This window comes from Vombatus ursinus, unplaced genomic scaffold (genome assembly GCF_900497805.2).
Source record: "Vombatus ursinus unplaced genomic scaffold, bare-nosed wombat genome assembly UNPS02014799.1, whole genome shotgun sequence".
In the NCBI taxonomy this organism is placed as follows: domain Eukaryota; kingdom Metazoa; phylum Chordata; class Mammalia; order Diprotodontia; family Vombatidae; genus Vombatus; species Vombatus ursinus.
In genome coordinates, this window is record NW_020954577.1 from 990219 (window position 1) to 1010727 (window position 20509).

The 20509-nt window shown below is 46.3% G+C and overlaps 1 protein-coding gene across 1 annotated transcript in view; it reads right to left on the reverse strand.

Moving 5' to 3' along the window:
* The window catches only part of LOC114050535 (oxysterol-binding protein-related protein 10-like), a 256026-nt gene that overhangs the window by 121971 nt on the left and 113546 nt on the right, over positions 1-20509 (reverse strand). Inside the window, exon 5 of the mRNA XM_027872312.1 lies at positions 18250-18441. Coding sequence (XP_027728113.1) covers positions 18250-18441 — 192 coding nt within the window. The remainder of the gene's footprint in view (positions 1-18249; positions 18442-20509) is intronic.

Consider the following 20509-nt stretch of genomic DNA (forward strand, 5'->3'; position numbering starts at 1 on the left):
CAAAGGCATCCCAAAGCTGAGCTCAGCACTCAATCCAGTGGGTCACCTCCCTTGTCAAAGAACCCTTAGGAAGAGGAAGCTGCCATCACGGTGGGAATGGGGCAGAGATGGGGCCTGACCCTTCTGATCACTTTAGAGAGCTCACAGCAAAGGCATGAGAGGCCTAGGGAATACACTCACAGCTCCTGGGCAGAACGTGCCATCTCTGCTCCCCCGTTAGGGGCTGGAGCCTCCAAGGGGTACCCCTTCTGACCCGCCCCAGGTGCAGAAATTACCAGCTACAGCTCTGGTGCCTACACGCTGCGCTGATGAATGGACTTGGGTTAAGTATCTAATGCCTGTCAGAGAGAGAGCCGGGGCACACACAAATTCTGGGTTAGGGCGACACAGCTGTTTAACTTGCTAAGGACCCAAATCATGGAGAAAAAAATTTTAAAACACTCCCCCTTTCCCATAAAGAAAATGTATTTTTTTTTTTTGCAGAAATTTAAGCGTTTACAGTAAGAATGAATAAATGACAGAAACAATCCTTTCCAACAACGGTAAATAGAATTAACATTTATAGCTTCCAAAGTGCTTTTTCAACCATGCCAGATTTCATAACAATCAACAAGAGACCAGCCACCCTAGGCACAAAGAAGGCAGACAGGTACCTTAGCATGGCGTGATCGCCTGGTACAAACCAAGGGTTAATAAATGCTTGTTGAGTGACTGGCTAACAGTCACTGATGGCACCACCCATTCAAAGGGACTACGAAAGCTGAGCCCCTTCCAGAGGAAGAGAGAGGCGTTAAAAGATGACACTGACCTTGGGAGAGAAATGGACCCAAGACCCCCCAAGGGAAGGCAGATTCTGGGCAGATATTTCACGTTTTGGCTCCAACGGTTGGTCTATCTTTGGGGTTGATTTGAGAATTTCACTCATTCAATAAAACATTTCCTAAGTGTCCACTATATGCCAGGCACTGTGCTAAGCACCGGAGAGTTTGATTTAACTTAGGGCATTTACCTTTTTCCTTCAAGTATGTGACAAGAGAGAAAAGGTCCAAGTCCACACCCAATGAGAACATCAGGGATGCCAAGACTGACAGAGACAGCTCCACCCTGGCCACTCGTGGGCAAGCATCTGTTTCCCCACGGGCTTCCAGCCACAGGATCTCCAACAAAGGGTCAACGAGACCAAAGATTTAGCAAAGTCTGCCATTTTAGAGCTTGCAGAATCACAGACCTGGCCCCAGACAGCACCTCCCCCATGCAGACTGGAATCAGAATCCCAGAAAGTGGTTATCCAACCACTGCTTGCAGACCTGCAGTGACGGGGACCTCACTACCTTCCTTAGATGTCTATTCCACTTCTGGGGAGCTCTAGTTGATGGATCTGCCCTCTGGAGCTCCCCATCATGGTTCCAAGTTCTACCTTCAAAGGGCCAAGCAGAGAAGTCTCCTTCCCCTGGAGGACGGTGCTAAGAGACACAGACTCCTCACATCCGGAGGTGTGCCCGTGCCCCTGAGGCCAGAGTCCTTCATCATACTCCAAGGACATGAAGAATTCAGCATAAATGAGCTCCCATCTTCTGCTCTGGGTAGTCACAAAGCTCTACGACAACTTTGCTGTTAAGGCCAACAGCACAGGTGGGGAACCAGCGGCCTCGAGGCGCCACGTGGCCTTCTAGGTCCTAAAGTGTGGCCCTCTGACTGAACCCAGGCTTCACAGAACAAATCCCCTTCATAAAAGGATTTGTTCAGTAACCCTTGGACCCAGTCATGGGGCTGAACTTGAGGACCTCGAGGGCCACATGGGGCCTCGTGGCTGCGAGTCAAGCGTATCCAACCATACTCCTCCACTACAGTGCCTTGCACATAGCTATCATTCAAAAAAAAAAAAAATACTTATTCTGACTGCCAAGAGTCAAAAGCCTGTTTCTAACTCCCTTCTGCCCACTGCAGCCCCCCACAGAAAAGGGTCCTGGATGGGATGTTTTCTGATCACCCTTCATGTGATGCTATGGAGGCAGGAAGGCCAGACTTCAAAATCAGTCTTAGAGATTTACTAGCTATATGACCCTGAACGAGGCACTTAACAGGTGTCTGCCTCAGTTTCCTCAATTGAAAAATGGGGTTTTAAGACTGTACTTACCTCCCAGAGTTGCTGTGAGGATCGAATAAGCTAATATGTGTACAGTGCTTCGCAAACTTTAAGGCAACATGTAAATGGGACGAGGAGGAGGATGATGATGGCTTCCATTTACTGAAGGCTACCGAAATTTTTTTTTTTAAATGACTCAGGACTCATAAGCAACAATAACCAAAAACTGTAGGGGAAACCAAGTCTTTCTGTGACTAGTTTAACCAACAGTCGACAAGTGTTTACTCATATTTGTCCTGGACGATGCAAGTACAAAGAAGGAAACGATGCCTGCTCACACGTGGTGCCTCCATCAGCGAGCGGCATCCCTCCTCCTCCACCTCTCTGCTCCCTGTGGCTCTAATCTGCCATCTCTGGCCACTAGCCTATGACTTGGTCTAGGGGGTCGATGTTGGGTTCGGGGCGGCTAAAGATGTCAAGTGACTTGCACCAGGTCAGATGGCTAGAGGACACATATAAAACGTACTCAGCAAACCAGACTGTGTAAATATGGCCCCCCAAAATTTCCAAGGTAAGAGTCGAACCCATGCCTTCCTGATGCTTGGCTCAGCACTCAATCGACCTTGTCACATAGTCTCTACTACTTAGCAAGAGCTCACATTTATACCATGCTGTAAAGTTTCCACTTTACAAAATTCAGATCCCCATAACAACTCTGGGAGGAGGTCGGTGCTATTATTATCCCCATTTTACAGATGAAATGGAGGCAGACCAAGTTACGTGACTTGCCCAGGGTCTGATGTTATGCTTGAACTCAGGTCTTCCCAACACCCAGGGCTCTATCCACTGCACCACCTGGCTGCCTCTGATACTAATGGAAATGCTTTTAAAATGTAAAATAGCCCTCTCATATTTATAATTTCCAACCGAGGGTATGAATAAACAATCCTAAAATTAGCCATATTTCATATAAATGCTTCCATAAATATCCTAGCCAGATGCACTCATTCATGCAGTCCATTTCCCCATATCTGTGCAAAAATGCCCTTTTGGGGGAGCAATCTTGTCCTGTCCCCTTGACCAGCGTAACTTTCCTTTACATCACTCCATTAATGGCAGGTGACCTCAGGACCCAGGATTCATATGTAAACATATGTTTATATGCATTCATATGCTGCTCACAACACACAACACAGGGAGGGGACCAAACAGATTTCCCACTGAAGACTATTACGTAGATATGATATTGTCACAGATATTGGCCAGGTTGGCAGTCTGGCTAACCCTTCCTTATTTAGGAGCTGACTCAGACCTCTCTTGCCTCCCTCTGCACGCCCTTCAATCGTTTTACATTCAATCATTAGAAGGGATGAGCAGAAATGATAAAATCTCAAATTATTCCTCTAGCACAAAGTTTGATGGAGACCTCAAGGAGGCTTTGGAGCCATCTGTAGAGTTCATGTATCCATAGTGACACGGATAACTGAGGTTTGGCTATAGAAACAAAGTGGGGGTTGGGGAGGGATGTTCCCTGAAAGCTTGGAAAAGTCAATAACCCAGAATATTCTTTTTTCTCCCCACATATTACTCATGTTGTGAAAGAAGAAATAGACTAAAAGAAAAAAAGATAAAAAAAAAACAAAGAAAGTGAAAATAGTATGCTCTGATCTGCATTTAGATTTCATTAGTTCTTCCTCTGGAGGCGGATGGTATTTTTTATCATGAGTCCTTTGGAATTGTCTTAGATCACTGTACTGCTGAGAAGGGTTAAGTCATTCATAGCTGATCTTCGTACAATGTTGCTGTTACTGTATACAATGTTCACCTGGTTCTGCTTACTTCACTTTGTATCAGTTCATGAAAGTCTTTCCAGGTTTTTCTGAAATCCACCAAGCAGGAATATTTACAAAAGATAATGTGTGTCTCTTAGGTAATCTCTGTGTATGGCTGGGAGTCAGAGGAAGGGAATAAGCATTTATTAAGTCCCTACTATATGCCAAGCTCTGTATTAAGCACTTTATATCTATTATCTCATTTGATACTCATAACAACCTTGGGGGGGTGGGTGCCATTTTGAAACCAAGGCAGAAAGAGGTTAAGAGACTTGCCTAGAGTCACACAGCTAATAAGTTTTTGAGGTTAGGTTTGAACTCAAGTCTTCATGACTCCAGGTCCAGTATTCTATTAGTTGCCCCAAAAAGGAGGGATCATAGATGGATCTTGCCATCTGGCCCAACTCCTTTAATTTATAACTGAGGAAACTGAGGTCCTAGAAGTTAAGTCATTTATCCAAGGGCACAGAGATGGTACTTGCCAGAGGAAGAATTTGAACCCATTCTCCTGGCTTTAACTAAGTCTTCTCTCTCTTTTTTTTTTAATTTATTTTGATTTATTGACAATCACTTTCATAAGCTTTTGAGTTTTAAATTTTTCTCCCCCTCCCTCCCTACTTCTCTCCCCAAGACAGCGTGCAATCTGATATAGGTTATACATATACGTTCCTATTAAACATATTTTCACATTAGTTATGTTGTAAGGAAGAATTAGAACCAATAGGAGGAACCACAAGAAAGAGGAAACAAAACAGTTTAAAAAAAAAAAAGAGCACACGATATGCTTCGATCTGTATTCAAACTCCATAGTTCTTTCTCTGGAGGTGGATAGCATTTTCCATCATGAGACTTTTGGGGATGTCTTAGAGCCTTGCACTGCTGAGAACAGCTAAGTTTATCAAAGTTAGTCATCACACAACCTGGCTGTTACTGTGTACAACATTCTCCTGGTTCTGCTCACTTCACTCAGCATCAGTCCATACAAGTCTTTCCAGGTTTTTTCCTAAAGTCTGCCTGCTCATCATTTCTTATAGCACAATAGTATTCCATTACATTCATATACCACAACTTGTTCAGCCGTTCCCCAATTGATGGGCATCCCCTCAATTTCCAATTCTTTGTCACCACAAAAAGAGCTGCTATAAATATGTTTGCACATGTGGGTCCTTTTCCCAATTTTATCATTCCTTTGGGATACAGCCTTAGAAGTAAGCCTTCTACTCTTTCTACTATCCCATTCTGATTTCCATCCAAAAGAGGAATGAAGACACAGACCCTGAAAAAGCTAGTCACTTTGGTTTACATGACAGTGGTATCATGAATGAATGAGCATTTATTAAGTACCTACCTTTTGTACCAGTTCTAAAGCACTGAGGCTACAAAAACAAGCAAGACAATGCCCTTAAGGAGCTTATACTCTAATAAAGAAGTCAAGAGGACCTGCATTCCGATATGGCCTCAGACACTTAATCGGAGAAACTTTGGAAGATTTGTACGAAATAAATGATGCAGAGGAAAATAAGTCGAACCAGGAAAATGATCTACAATGTTTGAGGAAATCAACACTCAAAGGCGTCAAGGAAGAAATCAATGACCAATCTCAATTTCAGAGACCTCACCGAGGGTGAAATGTTCCCTTTCCCTCCTTGGTGGTAAGACGGCAGACTTCTGGTAGGGAATGTGGTACATGCTGTTACACTCAGAACATGTGCTGGCTTCTTCTGTTAATACTAACTTGGTGGGGGCAGTTATTCTTAACCTGGGGTCTGTGAACTTACTTTTTTAATAGAATCCAGTGCCTGGTACATAGAAGTCACTTAATAAATGTTTGATTGATCATTGATTGACTGATTTTGAGAACTATGTTGCAATCTAACTGGCCTCCTTTGTGATCCTATATACTTTATTTTGCATATTTAAAAAAGTGATTCTGAGAAGGGATCACAGATTTTATTTACCAGAGGGGAAAAAGGGCTCCTTTTATTGGGGGATGACAGTGGGGAAAGGACAGCAACCTTTAAAAATCATCATCAAAAAATGTTAAGTAACAGTAATAACAAAAATCAAGCATCAAGTTGTATATTCTATACGCACATATACAGAACCCCAGAACACAGGACTACAAGTGTAATCTGTAAACTAAAATTCAGCAAAGATGAATCAGTACTGGAAAATCAGGAAGCAAATAACAGAAATAGGTAAATCTGTGATTAGTGGGTCTTTCCCCAGAAGGCTCTACTCCCTGGAATTGGGATGATGTCTGGTGTGCCTACAGTCCTAAGACCCACCTTGGACTCTCCTAGAGTTAATACCCAGTATTACTTCTAGTATAACCCCTGGCAGTCAACTCTCAATTTCAGAATGGTAAAGATCCCAATTGGCAAACTGAGGAGCCCAGTTTGACAAAGAACTAAAAAGTCACCCATTAAATGAAAGCTACATAAACAGTCTTACAACCTTCAAATCAGATTAGCCAGTCCCGACCTCAGACAGTGACTCTACGTGTCTGAATGCCATATGGTACAAAGAACAGATCTGTGAGGTGAGAGATGGGTTGGCTGGAATTTGCTTTATCCTTGAAACCAAAGCCATATGGTGAAGGATTCCCTAGATGGCTGGTGTGATTGAACCAGCTGTTTCAGATACAAAGGCAGTGTAACATTTCAGGGAGAAGGGAGTGAGGGAAAGAATCCAATTAGCTTCCATTTAGGGCACAACCATAAACATACTTTTACAAAAATACCATCATGACCTTATTGTATGACAAAACATCTTTGCTTGAAAATAAATGTGCAATTTTTAACACTAGAACAGTCTGTTCTTAGGAGGTCTGCTCTTATGCTAAACCAAAAAAATTAAAATTAAAATTTCTTTCCTAATTAAAAAAAGTTAACCTCAGAAACTCTGGCAAATTTTGCTGGAGATTATGGTTGTGCCTTGGACTCGGTGATTTTGAGATGCTCTGGGGACATCCAGGGGGATGTGTCCAGTAGGGAGCCAAGGAAGAGGGACCAGACAGATGGGAAACATCTGTGAACCCACTGGAGCTGGCGACCTCTCAGAGGGATAATCCTCCAAGCATCTCTGGACTATCTACCTCCCTCTGTGATGCCACTGACAGAGAGAGTGCCCCAAGAGACACACACAGCTGGCAGAGGGAACCAAAGTCCCTTGGTCCTGGCTAGGCCAGGCCAGAGCAGCCCCCTAGGACTGCCCGGTGGCAGGCACCGGGCCCAGCTCTGAAAAGTGTGAAAATGGGTGTGAGCTAAGTCACTTCCCAACAAAGGAGGGCTGTTCTCCCTGGCATCTAGACCGTCTTTAAGAACCAACCCTTTCTAAATGAAAATTCACGGCCACGCCACGCTCTTCCCCAGCTCGTAAAGACTGACGGCAGGCGCTAAATGTTTATCTTTCAAAGTTATCCTGGGAAGGGTCAAGGACGCATCAAAAGCACACGAGTCTCTCACAACAAAAACACCCCTTTGGTGTTGCCGGCTCTGAGGTTCTTTCCCCCTCTCTCCCTGCGAGAACGCTGCCCGCCCAGGCTTCGGTGAAGCAACAGTCGTCTTCCGGGTTTGCACTCTTCACACTCTAAGGACAGGGAGCCCGCCGAGAGCAAGTGAGGATATATACCCCCTAAGGGAGGATATACACAGTCTGGGGTTCTTTCCCAGGAATGCTGAACAGGGAGGGAAGGAGAAGGGAACGACCATTTATTAGGTACCTATGTGCCAGGCACCGTGCCAAGCGCCTTACACGCATTCTCTTATTTGGGTTGAAACCTCAGCTCTGCCATTTACTTCTGATGTGACTCTGGGCCGGTCACTTAAGCCTCCCCGTGCCTCAGTTTCCTCCTGTGTAAAATGATGACAAGGGGACAGATGGCCTCCAAGGTCCTTCCCAGCTAGGTCTAAGATCTTTCAGATTCTCCCACTTTTCTTAAGCTCTCCACATGGGCTAGAACGGTATTACAGCCACGGCCAATGGACAGGCCACCCACCGCCGCCCATCACGGCAGCCCCTCCCAGAACTGGCAAAACAGGGATCTTCTGGACAGCCAGCCTCCGCAGGAAGCCTTCCCGGAGGGAGAAGTCACCCCTCTAGAGCCGCTCCTGGTCTGCAGAAGGGCCACATTCTGAGGACACACCTGGGAGGACGAGGAAAGCCAGGGCCAGCAAGGAGCAATCACAGGGATGAGCCGCACTTCTACACCTAACAGCATGTGGCCCTCAGAGCCCCCGGCCCCAGCACCACCCGGGCACTGCAGCATCACTAACCTGAGGATCGGGCCATCTCAGACACGTTTGTCTTCCCCTCCTGCCCTTTTCACACACGTGGGAACTGAGCGGCCAGATGTGACCCGATCCTGTTGTATATACTCCCCCCCCCCATAGAACAGAAGCTCTGTGAGGCCAGGGATTGTCTTATTTTTGCCTCTGTATATCTCCAGCACCTGGCACCCAGCTGGCACACAGGAGGCACTTGGGAAGTAACACCAGAACAAAGCTAAGCAGGGACTGTTTTCCTCTATTTGTATTTGTGAGGTGCCTTTCCCACATTTCCCCCTTCCACCCCTGCAGTGGGAGGCTATCTCCCATTTACACTGTACAGATCCTGTCTGTATACAGTTGTCTGCACGTTGTCTCATCTGACCATACAGATCTCATTTGTATACAGTTGTCTGCATGATGTCTCATCTGACCGTACAGATCCTGTCTGTATACAGTTGTCTGCACACTGTCTCATCTGACCATGCAGATCCTGTCTGTATACAGTTGTCTGCACATTGTCTCATCTGACCATACAGATCTCATTTGGATACAGTTATCTGCACATTGTCTCATCTGACCGTACAGATCCTGTCTGTATACAGTTGTCTGCATGATGTCTCATCTGACCATACAGATCCTGTCTGTATACAGTTGTCTGCACATCGTCTCATCTGACCGTACAGATCCTGTCTGTATACAGTTGTCTGCATGATGTCTCATCAGACTGCGAGCTCCCTGAGGTGCACATCCTCTGCCTCTACAATGCCCGACCCACAGCAGGCCCCCAATAAATGCACAATGCCCAGTACGTAGCAGTGTTTCATACAAAATGCTTGTGGACTGATTAATCCCAAAGGGGCTGAGCTCAGAACCATCTTGGTCTCAGAAAGCAAAGGCTGAAGCACAATTTCTTCTTACAGGGACGGGGGCTGATGTCACTCATGTCACCTGACGCAGTCACTGTCAGTCGGTTTTACCTAATTGTTTTTCTTCGCTGCTAGATAAGGTTCTGGGGAGATGGACGGGCACGGGGACACACACACACACACATGCGCGCGTCAGGAAATTACTGCGGCACAAAACAAAAGACATTAATAAAACTTCTTAAAAGATTAGCAACCCGAGGCAGGAGAAGATGAAAGATAGCGGTTTTAGACAGGCAGGGGAAATGAGAGACGCAGAGACAGGGAGGATGGCGGTGGAGGTGGCCAGCAGCCAGGCAGCTGCGCATGGGACTGCGGGGAGGGAGCGCCAGGGAATGTTTCTAAGCATTTGGAGATCTTGTCAGGTTTCCAGTGCACTTCTCCTGGATCCAACCCAGTAACCAGTTGCCTTAGTAACCAGACCTCCCAGCCGAGGTGATGAAGGCAGCCTGCTCACCACATAACAAGCATCTCCAAGAAGCACAAATCCAGCTCCTTCCTAAATAATCAAGGCTCCCCCATCCACCGCAGCAAATCAGACGCCAGAATGGGCAGCGGCCAGCGGGGTCCAGCCGCGGAAGGCAACGCTGGCATGGGGCACACAGCCAGCAGCAAAGTTTCTTCTTCTAAGGAGACAATAAGGAAATATCTCCAAACTGACTGAGGCCAGGCTGTGATTAGAAAGACCGGACAGCACCAGGTGAATGCCCACATGCCACCAGGCTGGCCAGAGATGGCATCCACCCCTGTGAGCTCTGCCCACCCCCCAAGCCAACAGTGTCCGTCCAAATGCTTCAAGCACATCCCGGAACAGCCCACAGGCTGGCCCATAAATCGCCTTGAGCACCTCACAAGGTAATTAGAAAGCATGGCAGTCACGACGGATGTCCTCACAGGCAAATAAATCCATGAGGAGACCATCCCTTCTCCGCCAGAAGGCAGCTCAGCTCACCTCCGCCTCCTGCGAGGAGGCGTGAGTGAGCTGCCTGTCATAGACTGGTTTCAAGGCTCTGCTGAAGCCTCCTGAAAAGGGCCACAGAGGCTTCCAACACCCACTCACTGTTGGGTGGGAAGTGTAGCTTTCTAAAAACAATGGGGACAAGAGCTGTCTCCGTCCACCCCAAAATCCAAGCAAATTCTGTTTCACGAGAAGTCTCCTCCTTTTGTCAATCAACAATCATTTAGTAGGCGTGCCCAGCATCATGCCAGGCTCTGGGGTTCGCGCAGCCTCCATTGCAGAGGGTGAGACACCGTGGATGTGGAACGCTAAAAATAAAAGGTATCTTCCCTCAAGTAAAAAGCCAAATCCTCCTCCTCATAGACCTGCATTAAGATGGAGTCCTCATGAGGGCTGGAGCTCAGAAATAATAGTGAAATTGGGCAGAAATATCCCCATTTCACAGATGAGGAAACAGAGGGAGGACAAATGAAGTGTCTGAGACAGACTCAGGTCTTCCTGACCCCGGGTCTACACACTGCGCCATCTGCTGAAGGGGGCTGGCTGGAAGAGAACATGGCGGCAAATCACTTCATGCCAATTTCGGTTGTACATCACTGTCCACTGATGTTCTCCCATGACAGTGTGTGTGTGCGTGTGCGTGTGCGTGTGTGTGTGTGTATGTGTGTGTGCGAGTGTGTGAGAGTGTGTGTATGCGCACATGCGAGTGTATATTTGGGAGTTGGGGGACAAAGAAGCCCAACTTCTCAAGAGTTCCTCACATTACATGAGCTTACACAAGGTCACATGGAATCTGAACCCAGACCCCTGACCACAAATCTAGGGCTCAGTCCATGGCCTTCTGAAATCTTAAACTAGATGTCTTTAGAAGTCACCGAGCTGTTGTTTTGTTTTGTTTTGTTTTGTTTTTTTACAAATAATGAAACTGAGGTCAACAGAGGAAGAATAAAGCCAGACCAAAGCGGCCTGTAGCAAGTGATGGAATGGCCAGGCCCAATCTGGACACAGATGAGAGGGGCTTTTTTTCAACTCTAAACCTCGATTTCTCTCCTCTTTTCCTGTCCCATTACCAAGACCCAGAGGTGTCAGAAGAGCTGGGGGAATCACACTCTGGGCAACCCTCCCCATCTAAGTTGGGCCTAAGATCCAGTCCATCTACCCAAACCTGGGCGTGTGAAGAACCAGGTTAGCTTCTGCCTTTAGCAAAGCACCATCTATACACTGAGGCTTTTCATCATAAACTCCAAGAAGATTCAGATGAGTGTGAGGGCACAGAATACGATGAAGGACGGACCTTTGGGGGAAAGTTAAGAACAGTATTGAGCCCATGGAGCTGAAGAATGAGGACTACGTGAACAGATAATGAATACCTGAACAGATAAAACAGGACACAGACCAAGGTTTCTAAAACTGAGATGAGGAATTCTTCTTGGCCATAAAGAAGGATTCCTGCACATAAAAGCTTTCAAATAGTCAAATGAATTGCTAAAGAAAAGAAAAGAAAAGAAAAGAAAAGAAAAGAAAAGAAAAGAAAACCCCGGCAGACGCCCCTCCCACAAAGACCTCCAAGACCAGGAACCCAAGTCTATTGATCTCAAAGGACTGAAGTGCTGAGGGGAGAACCACCCGGTCCCCCCCACTGCATAATCCTTCACTTGGGTCTCCCAACGAGTCCATTAACCACTGGGGCTGCCAGCATTTAGAGGCATTGCTTCGCATCAATTACCTCCATGAACCCCAAACAGCCGGGACAACCTTCCAGGGCTGGGCCATAAAGGAATCTGTCACTTAGCACCCTTCTCTGAGAGCCAAGAGGCTTATGAAGCCACACCCCCAGCTCTCCTTGGGTCCAAGACAAGAGAAACACAAAGAGTGGGAGCATCTACCTCTTTGAAATGATCCACAACAGAAGACCACCTTCTGAGCAGGATCCTCAGAATCCTCCCCAGAAAAGGCACACTGAGGCTCAAGTTCAGCCCACACAGATTGCCGTGCCTAAAACCTGACACTGGGGTGCTTCCACCCCGTTCTCTAGAAATTACAGCATTAACCAGAAGAATGGGTTGCTCCTCCTCGTCCCCGCTGGCTGTGGACATCATCTGAGTCCTCCTTGCTCACTCTAGCCCTACAATACCCCCGGCCAAGCACCCACCTCTGCCTGGCCACAGCTAGGCACAATGTGGGCGGCTCCAAAGAGGCAGATGGACGCCCAAGGGAAGGACAACTCCCTACCCCTTAGAGCCATCCTAAGCTGGAAAGGGCAGCCTCCAGAAGGAGTGGGGGCCCGTCAGCCAGAGGTGGCCATGCTGCAGCGGGGATGATGAATCTGAGGGGCAGCAGAAGCATCAGACCTGGAGTCTGAGGACCCGGGTGTGAATCCCGGACCTGATGCTTCCTACCTTTATGACCTTGGACAAGTTGTTTCACCATTGTGGACTTCAGCTTGCTCATCTGTAAAATGAAGAGGTTGGCCTACATGACTTCTGAAGGCCTTTCCAAGCCTGACACTTTGTGATCTACTCTTAAGGTCAACCAATGACCTCTACAGGATATGTATCCAATCGTTTTCAGTCGTATCTTACTCTCCATGACCCCAACTGGAGTTTTCTTGGCAGAGATACTAGAGTGGCTTGTAATTTCCAGCTCATTTTACGGATGAGGAAACTGAGGCAAACAGGGTAAAGGGACTTGCCCAGGGTCACAGAGCTAGTAAACAGGATTTAAACTCAGGTCCTCCTGACTCCAGGCCCAGTGCTCTATCCACTGCACCACCTACCTGCCGCCCCTGGCACACATAGAGACATATGTTTAAAACACCAAAAGGCAAACTAAGACCCCTTGCCCTCCATCCCCCAAAGCACAGAAAAAAGATCTATTTAAAGCCCTGTTATATTCCCCTGGTTCTATACTGGTCATCTCACATAAATCAGGGTCATGAGAGATTCCTCTAGCAAAGGGGGCATTTCTGGTAGAAGAATTTCGAACCAAAACATACTAGATCTTAACTGGAAGTGACCTCAGGGGCCATTCTAGACTAAACCCCTCCTTTGACAGATGAAGAAATCAAGGCAGACAGGGGTTAAGTGACGTGCCCAGGGTCACACAGCTAATAAGTGTTTGAGGTAGGATCTGAAGTCACATATGCATAAGCTTTGATGAGTTTCTGAAGCCAAGCTAGGCCTGAAACGCAGAGAAAGCTTTCAACCAAATGCAAAAAAAAAAAAAGACGCCAGATCTCTGGCAGTCATTATTCACTCCCCTAACTAGCATGTTTGGATTTAAAGGGCGGGTCTGGGCTTTCCTACTTACAGACTGCTTTGTTGACTAATCCAAGAAAGGATACATGGTTTAATTTAATTGCCTCTTGCTGGGTCTACTAATTGAATAGCTCCTCGTTTTAAAAGACTGCTGGACATTTAATAATGGAAAGCCTGCCAAGTCTATGTGTTACAAATATAAGTAGAGCAGCGCACAGGGCTCAGATACAAGGCAGGGCCAAGAAAGCAATGTACACAATGACTACGAGAATGTAAACGGAAAGAACAATGACCACAAAACATCGGAAAATGGCACATGGCTGAGCCCAGACACCCACCTGCACCACTTCCTTGGCACAGGGGGAGGGCGAAGGAGGAGCAGTGTCCAGGGGTGTGGAACATGGCACTGATTGGATTTTTTTCAATGTACTGTTCAGTTTTGGCCATTTTTTTTCTTTTCTCCTATTCTTTTCAAAAAAAAATCTTTGCTATAAAGAATAGTTTTCTAGGATGGGGAAGACAGAAAGAGAGATGGAGGACGTCTAGAGGATGTAAAAGCAAAAGGTATCAATAAAAATCCAAAAAGCACAGCATAAATTGAATTCCTAGAAAGCAAATCCTATTTTTTCACTAATTTACAGAATAATATCAAAAATACATTGAAAAGGCCACACAACCACTGCTCGCTCCCCCCTACAAATCAATATTCAGTCGATGAGCACCAGCCACACTGGTCAATATCCTAAATAAATTCTGATTCTCATTTATCGACGTTCATTGTAATCAACAGATACCCTGGAGATTTCATTTTGCATTTTTCCCACTAGTGACAGGGGCACACACACACATAGAGAGAGGTTCAGTGAAAATTCTCAAGGAAGACTCTGAGATGTTTTTCAGGTTTCTAACAAGAAACTTCCATGACAGAATGTAAGGTCCCTGAGAGCAAACACTTGTGCATTGCCACGGCCTAGCATAGTGCTTTTGCCCCATTAAATGCCTCATTAAGGCAGAGAGGTGGGCATCATGAAGACAAAGCCCGACCTGTGCTGCTGAGCTCCGTCCACTGTTTCAATTTCTCATAAGGAAGAGCTCGGCATTGGGGATGGAAGTACGAAGGAGAGAGAACTCTTATAATGGCCAGATGGAGGATGGACCAGAGTGGGGAGAGAGTCAAGGAAAGCGGACCTCCTCCCACCAGCAGCTATTGCCACAGTCGAGGCATGAGGCAATGAGGGTCTGAACCAGGACGGGAGCCATGTCAGAAGAGAGAAGGGGGCATTTTCAGAGATGCTGCTGAGGTGAAATCTACAAGCCTTGGCACCATATTGGATATGGGAAGTGAGAGATAGTGAGGAGTCCAGGATGATGCCTGGGTAGGGAGCCTGAGGGACTGAGAGGATAGTGGTACCCTCTACAGTAACAGAGAAGGTAGGAGGGGGAAGGTAAGGATTTGGGAGAAAGATAATGAGTTAAGTTTTAGATATATTGAGTTTAAGGTGTCTATGGGAAATCTGGCATCCAATAGGCAGTTGGAGATGCAAGACTGGAGGTTGGGACAGAGGTTAGGGCTGGATAAACAGATCTGTGAAGCTTCTACAGAGATAGTGAAATGGAAGCTGATGAGTTCACCAAGCAAAACGGTATAAAGAAGAGAAGGCCCAGAAAGGAACCCAACACACTCCTGGGCTAGTTTGATCATCATAATTATCCAGAGTTAAGTTTTGTTTTGTCCTTTCCAATGACGTCAAAAATGCATATGTTGCTCTAATTTAGATGATGTCACTCATCATTGCAACAGTGCACTGTTTCACAATCATCTTTTTACAGAAATTATGAAGATGATATGATGTCTAAACATTTTCAGAGCCACATTCCAAGTATAATTGTTTTTTAAAATGGAGGCAATCTGAACATCCAACAAGACCTTGACAACAAGGTCAAACAAGTTGTGGCACATGAATACAATGGAATACTTTGATGCAATTAAGACTGAGGCAAGATGACCGCTTGCCTGGGATGCTGAAGTAAGGATCCATTTTGGGCATGGGTTGGGCTACATCAGGGTTGCTTAAACCTGAGGTCCATGAACTTTCTTTTTCTTATCTTGATAACTGGATGTCCATATCATTGGATTCTTTGCAACTCTATTTTATTCATTTAAAAACTTTTTTTTTTGAGAAAAGGTTCAGAGCCTCCATCAGATTGCCAAAGTGGTCCATGGCACAAATGTGATTAAGAATCCTTGGACTAGATGGCGGCCGGGTCCTTTCCTACTCCAAGGTTCTGGGATTCTGACCCAGCTGCTGATCTCAAGTCCACAGAGAAACTGCTTAGGATCAAGAGCGAGAGCCTTCGCACAGCTGGATGCAAAAGCCAACAGGAAACCAGCCTTCACTTTCCACACATGCAGTCTCCTTGCACATAGCAAGTCCTCAGTAAAGGCTAGCTGAACTGAATTACAGACACTGGGCACGCTTTGCCAAATGAATGCGATTTCAAAAGAAAAAAATTTTACTTCATTCTGAAAGACGTTTTTCAACATGAAGGGCCACCAATGCATACGGGGGAGAGATGAGCTGCAAAGTCCCGAGAAGAGTTCAGAAACCGAATCAGACCAGCCGAGAGGTCTTCTAATGAATTGTCCTGACACACCTGAGGCTCGAGAGCCAGCAGAATCACAAGCTTTGGTGCACTTGTTTTTTATTCCAGATACTAAGCCAGGGGAACAAGGAATCACTGAAATGGGAAAGTTGGCTCATTTCCTCTCCCAAATCCTGCTACAAGCCTCAGGCTCACGCTTTTGAACTCCAGTTGAAAGGGGCACCTCTCCGAGGCAACAGCCACAGGGCAGAATCAGTCACAAAATCTGTGAGCGGGAAGGGACCTGAACAGCTCTCTAGTCCAGTCCAAAGTGGACAACACTCCTGACGCGTGGCCATCCGACCTCTACCAGGATACCTCCGGGGAAGGGGGCCAGCCCCCTCACTAGCCCATTTCACTGCTGGACAGCGCTTGTGGCTGCAAAGGTTTTCCCGCCATCAAACCAAAATTCGCCTTTGTAACTTCCACTGGGGTCCTCTGGGGCCTGAGAGAAAAAAGGCCTTTCAAATCCTTCAAGCCAGCTATGAAGGGCTAGCTCTCCCTAGCCCTTCTTCTTTTTTCATATTTCTCTTTATACAGCACTATGTAAAAATATAACACTCTCTCAGTGGAAGGTCAACTTCTGGAGGGTAGAACACTTTCATTTGGAGGGCTCTGTGTCCTAGAACACAGCAAAAGCTTAATAAATACTTATTGGATTGACTTAAAAACACACTGATAATAGTGGTTTTGACCACAGAGGCTCGTTTAGAAATTTATTATAAAAAGGATATGAAGAGCACTATAATATTTCCATTTTTTCCAGGCTACATCATCAAAAAGAAAATAAGTATTATCATCTGTTTAAGAGTAGAACAAAAGGTAGAAAGCATTACACACTGTGGGATGCAGAGGAAAGAATGACAGTGTTGAAAACCGGGAGGCTGGGGTTGGACTCCCCGCACTTCCTAACTGTCTGATCAAATCACTTCAGTTTCCTGCATCGGTGCCCTCATCTGTAAAATGGGAATAATAACTCCTCTCTAGGTGACATGAAGGAACAAACAAATGAATGAAAAAGCAATTATTAGGCACTTAGTATGTACAAAACACCGCGTGAAGTGCTGGGAGTACAAGGCGAAAAGCAAGAGTCTACATACAGCAGTAACAGCTTCCAAAATGAATCCACAAAATGTAAATGTATAGCCTATACCAGATTGTGCACCATCTTGGGGAGGGTGGTGGGGAGGGAGAGAAAAATTAAACTCAAAAGCATATGGAAATGATTATTGATGAATCAAAATAAATTAATAAAAAATTTTTTAAAAATAGATGAAAAAAATGAATCCACAAAACCTTGCCACAGTAAACCACATGCACACATACACACACTCCCACACTCCTACACACCCACATACACGTGCGCACACATACACACACCCTGAGTGTCGGCCACCAGTTATCACCAGGAGGAGCCAGGGAAAGAAATGCTGAGAGAATTCACATTCCTTCCCTACAAACATCCAATTGATATTATTAATGCAAACAATTTCTAGATTGAATCACAATTCCCATTTTAGTTATCAGTTGTCAATCATCTGGAGAGGGCTGGGCACCTACAACCCCAGCCCCGCCCACGGCCCAGGTCAACAATAGTACGTTTAAGCTTGCAGGAGGGAGGACAGCAGAGAGAGACTGAAGAATGAGCCATGGGTACCTAGGACCAATCCTCTCTGATTCTGAAATACAGACATCAGACTGAAAGAAAGACCGCCCCACCCCCCACAAGCCAAAAAGGAGTTTTGGATAAGCCGCTGTTTCTGCACGATCTGCTTTTCTTACCTCCCCCCTCCCCCACCCTCCCTTCACACCATGAGCTGAGGTCATTTCACCGACTGTCCTTCTAGAGGTCAACACCTTGGAGGCCACCAGGTCTAACCTGTCCATGAACAAAAATCCCCGTTCAGCCAGGGGCCATGAAGCATGGTGAGCACATGCATCAGATGATGGCCTGAGTGGTCACATACTCCAACCCTCCCATTTTGCAGCAGAGGAAACTGAGGCCCAGAACAAAGTGATTGTCCTTCTCCTCCCCCTCCTGTTTTTACTGCGTGGCTCTGTACACACGACATGAAAGTTAAGGCTGATCACAAGTCATTCGCAAAATGAGACAGGAAACAAATTTCAATATTAAAGGTTTTTCTTTCCTAAGGGCCAGGATTTCTATCCATATGTGACTGAGTGTCCCAATCAATCCACAGGAGAGGGTCTCCCAGAAGCAGCCAGAGGCTAGTCCCCCAAACGTGGAGCCCTGACCATGGCATGAGGGGATGGCCTACCTCGCGGACGTCATGGAGCTGGGCGGAATAGTGACTCTTTGATCTTCGGGCAGCAGCGGGTGACTTGTGGTGGGTGACGGTGACCACCGTGGGGGGCGCGGGGGTGAGATGTCTCTGGCTACTGGGGGATGACGAATTAGATGTTCCGTGGGGGAGCAAAGTCAGGCTTCGGCTCCGTGAGCTTGGAGGGCTCTAGAATAAGTAGAATAGAAATCTTTTAAGAGACTGGCACAAGAGGGCAGGACACAGCTCCCAAGCACCTGGAGGGACGTGTTTTGACTTGGTGTGGGGGTACAAGCATATATGGGTGTGGGAGTGAACAGGGAGGGAGATGATGAGTGGGAGCTACTCTAATCTCTTTAACAACTCAAAGTGAGTGAACCAGCCTACATATGAATTAACATCTGGGCAGCTAGTTGTTGAAGTGGATAGAGCCCTGCATTTTCAATCAGGAAGTTCAGAGTTCAAATCCTGTTTCAGACACTGACTAGCAGTGTGACCCTGGGCAAGTCACTTAACCTCTGTCTGCCTAAGTTCCCTCATCTATAAAATGGGGATAATAACAGCACCTACCTCCCAGGGCTGTTGTGAAAATCAAATAAGATAACATTTTAAAAGGTTTTTTTTTTTTAAGAACCCTAATGCATATAGAGATACTAGCTATTACTGACCACCAAGGAGTATTTTTAAGGACTTGCTGTGTGATTAACCCCTTTCAGAATAAACTGATCACTTCTAATCTCACCCCCACACCACTAACTCAGGCCTTGGATGCCACCTCCCTCAGCCTCTCCTTCCCTTTGGTTGGGGGGCTTGAGGATATAAAGCACTGAACTCCTCCCAAAGCTTCCCTTAGAGGGCAGAAAGTGGGTGTCCAGCTCAGTGACTGTCCATCTGCAGCTCTGCTTGGTTTCAGCTCCACAGAACTAGGTGCCCCATGCCAAGTACCCCCCCATGTTCCCTCACACCTTTTCCAGCCTCCATTTGTGTGCTGTCTTCCCCATTAAATAGTAAGCTCCTTGAGAGCAGGGGCTGTCTTTTTCTTATTCATATTCCCAGTGCTTAGCACAGTGCCTGGCACGTATGAGGCACCCAATAAATGTTTACTGAAATTGAACCGAACCGCCAGGCCCTGACCTATATGCTAGAAGACAAAGAAAAAGCAAAAGTAGTACGGGCCCTCAAATAGCAGACATGCTAATGCGGGTTGAAAACAAAAATTGGAGAACGCATGAGAAATACAGACTAGATGGAAGGTGACCCCAAGGCTTCTCAGCTCCCCAGAGGGCAGGCAGGCTGCTCAACTTTAGCTCCGACACAATTCAGCAAACATTTACCGTGAGTATTCATGTAGAAGGTCAGGCAAAACTCCCTAACAATTTGGAGCTGTCCACAGGGACAGGGTGCTGAACTATGACCCCTCAGACTATGTCTTGCCTCTGCCACTAAAGTGCTGGGTGAGAGGACCACCAGAGAGTCAAACCAGAGAGTCATCTGCTCCAGTCCAACCCTGACCAGAGTCCCCTCTGCAACACTTTAGAAGTGGACCGCCAGTCTTTGCTTAAACGCCTCCAATTACTTTTCCCAAGGCAGCCTTCTCCATGTTTTTTGTACAGTTCTAACAGGGCAGCTAGGTGATGCAGCAGATAAGGTACCCGGGGTGGGGGAGAGGGGGAGAAGACCCGAGTTCAAATCTAGCCACAGACACTGAGTAGCTGTGTGACCTTGGGCAAGTCACCTCACTCTGTATGCCTCAATTTCCTCATCTCTAAAATGAGCTGGAGAAAGAAATGGCAAACCACTCCAGTATCTTTGCCAAGAAAAACCCAAATGGGGTCACAAAGAGTCAGTACATGACTGAAATGACTCAACAACAACAAAAAACTAAACTGTTTTGAAGGCCGACAGAAATTAAGCTTAGATCAATATCTTATATAACACATGAATACAATACAGCCTCATTGCACTGTTAAGAAATGCATTTAAAGAACTCGGTTAAACTTGGGAAGATTAATGAACTGATGCAGAGAGAAACCGGCAGAACCAGGAGCAAAATGTATACCATGGCCACAACACCGCACAAGAAAGCAGCCTCAACCAGAACACCCATCAATGCAGCACCAAGATGACTTCAAAGGATGATGCTGAGTGTATACGCCTTCTCCTGCCTCTGGGTAGAGACACGGCCGACAAGGGGGTTGAACAGAGGAAGCTGCAGTCAGATGCAGCCAGGGAATAGTAGGTAAATAATTAATAAAAT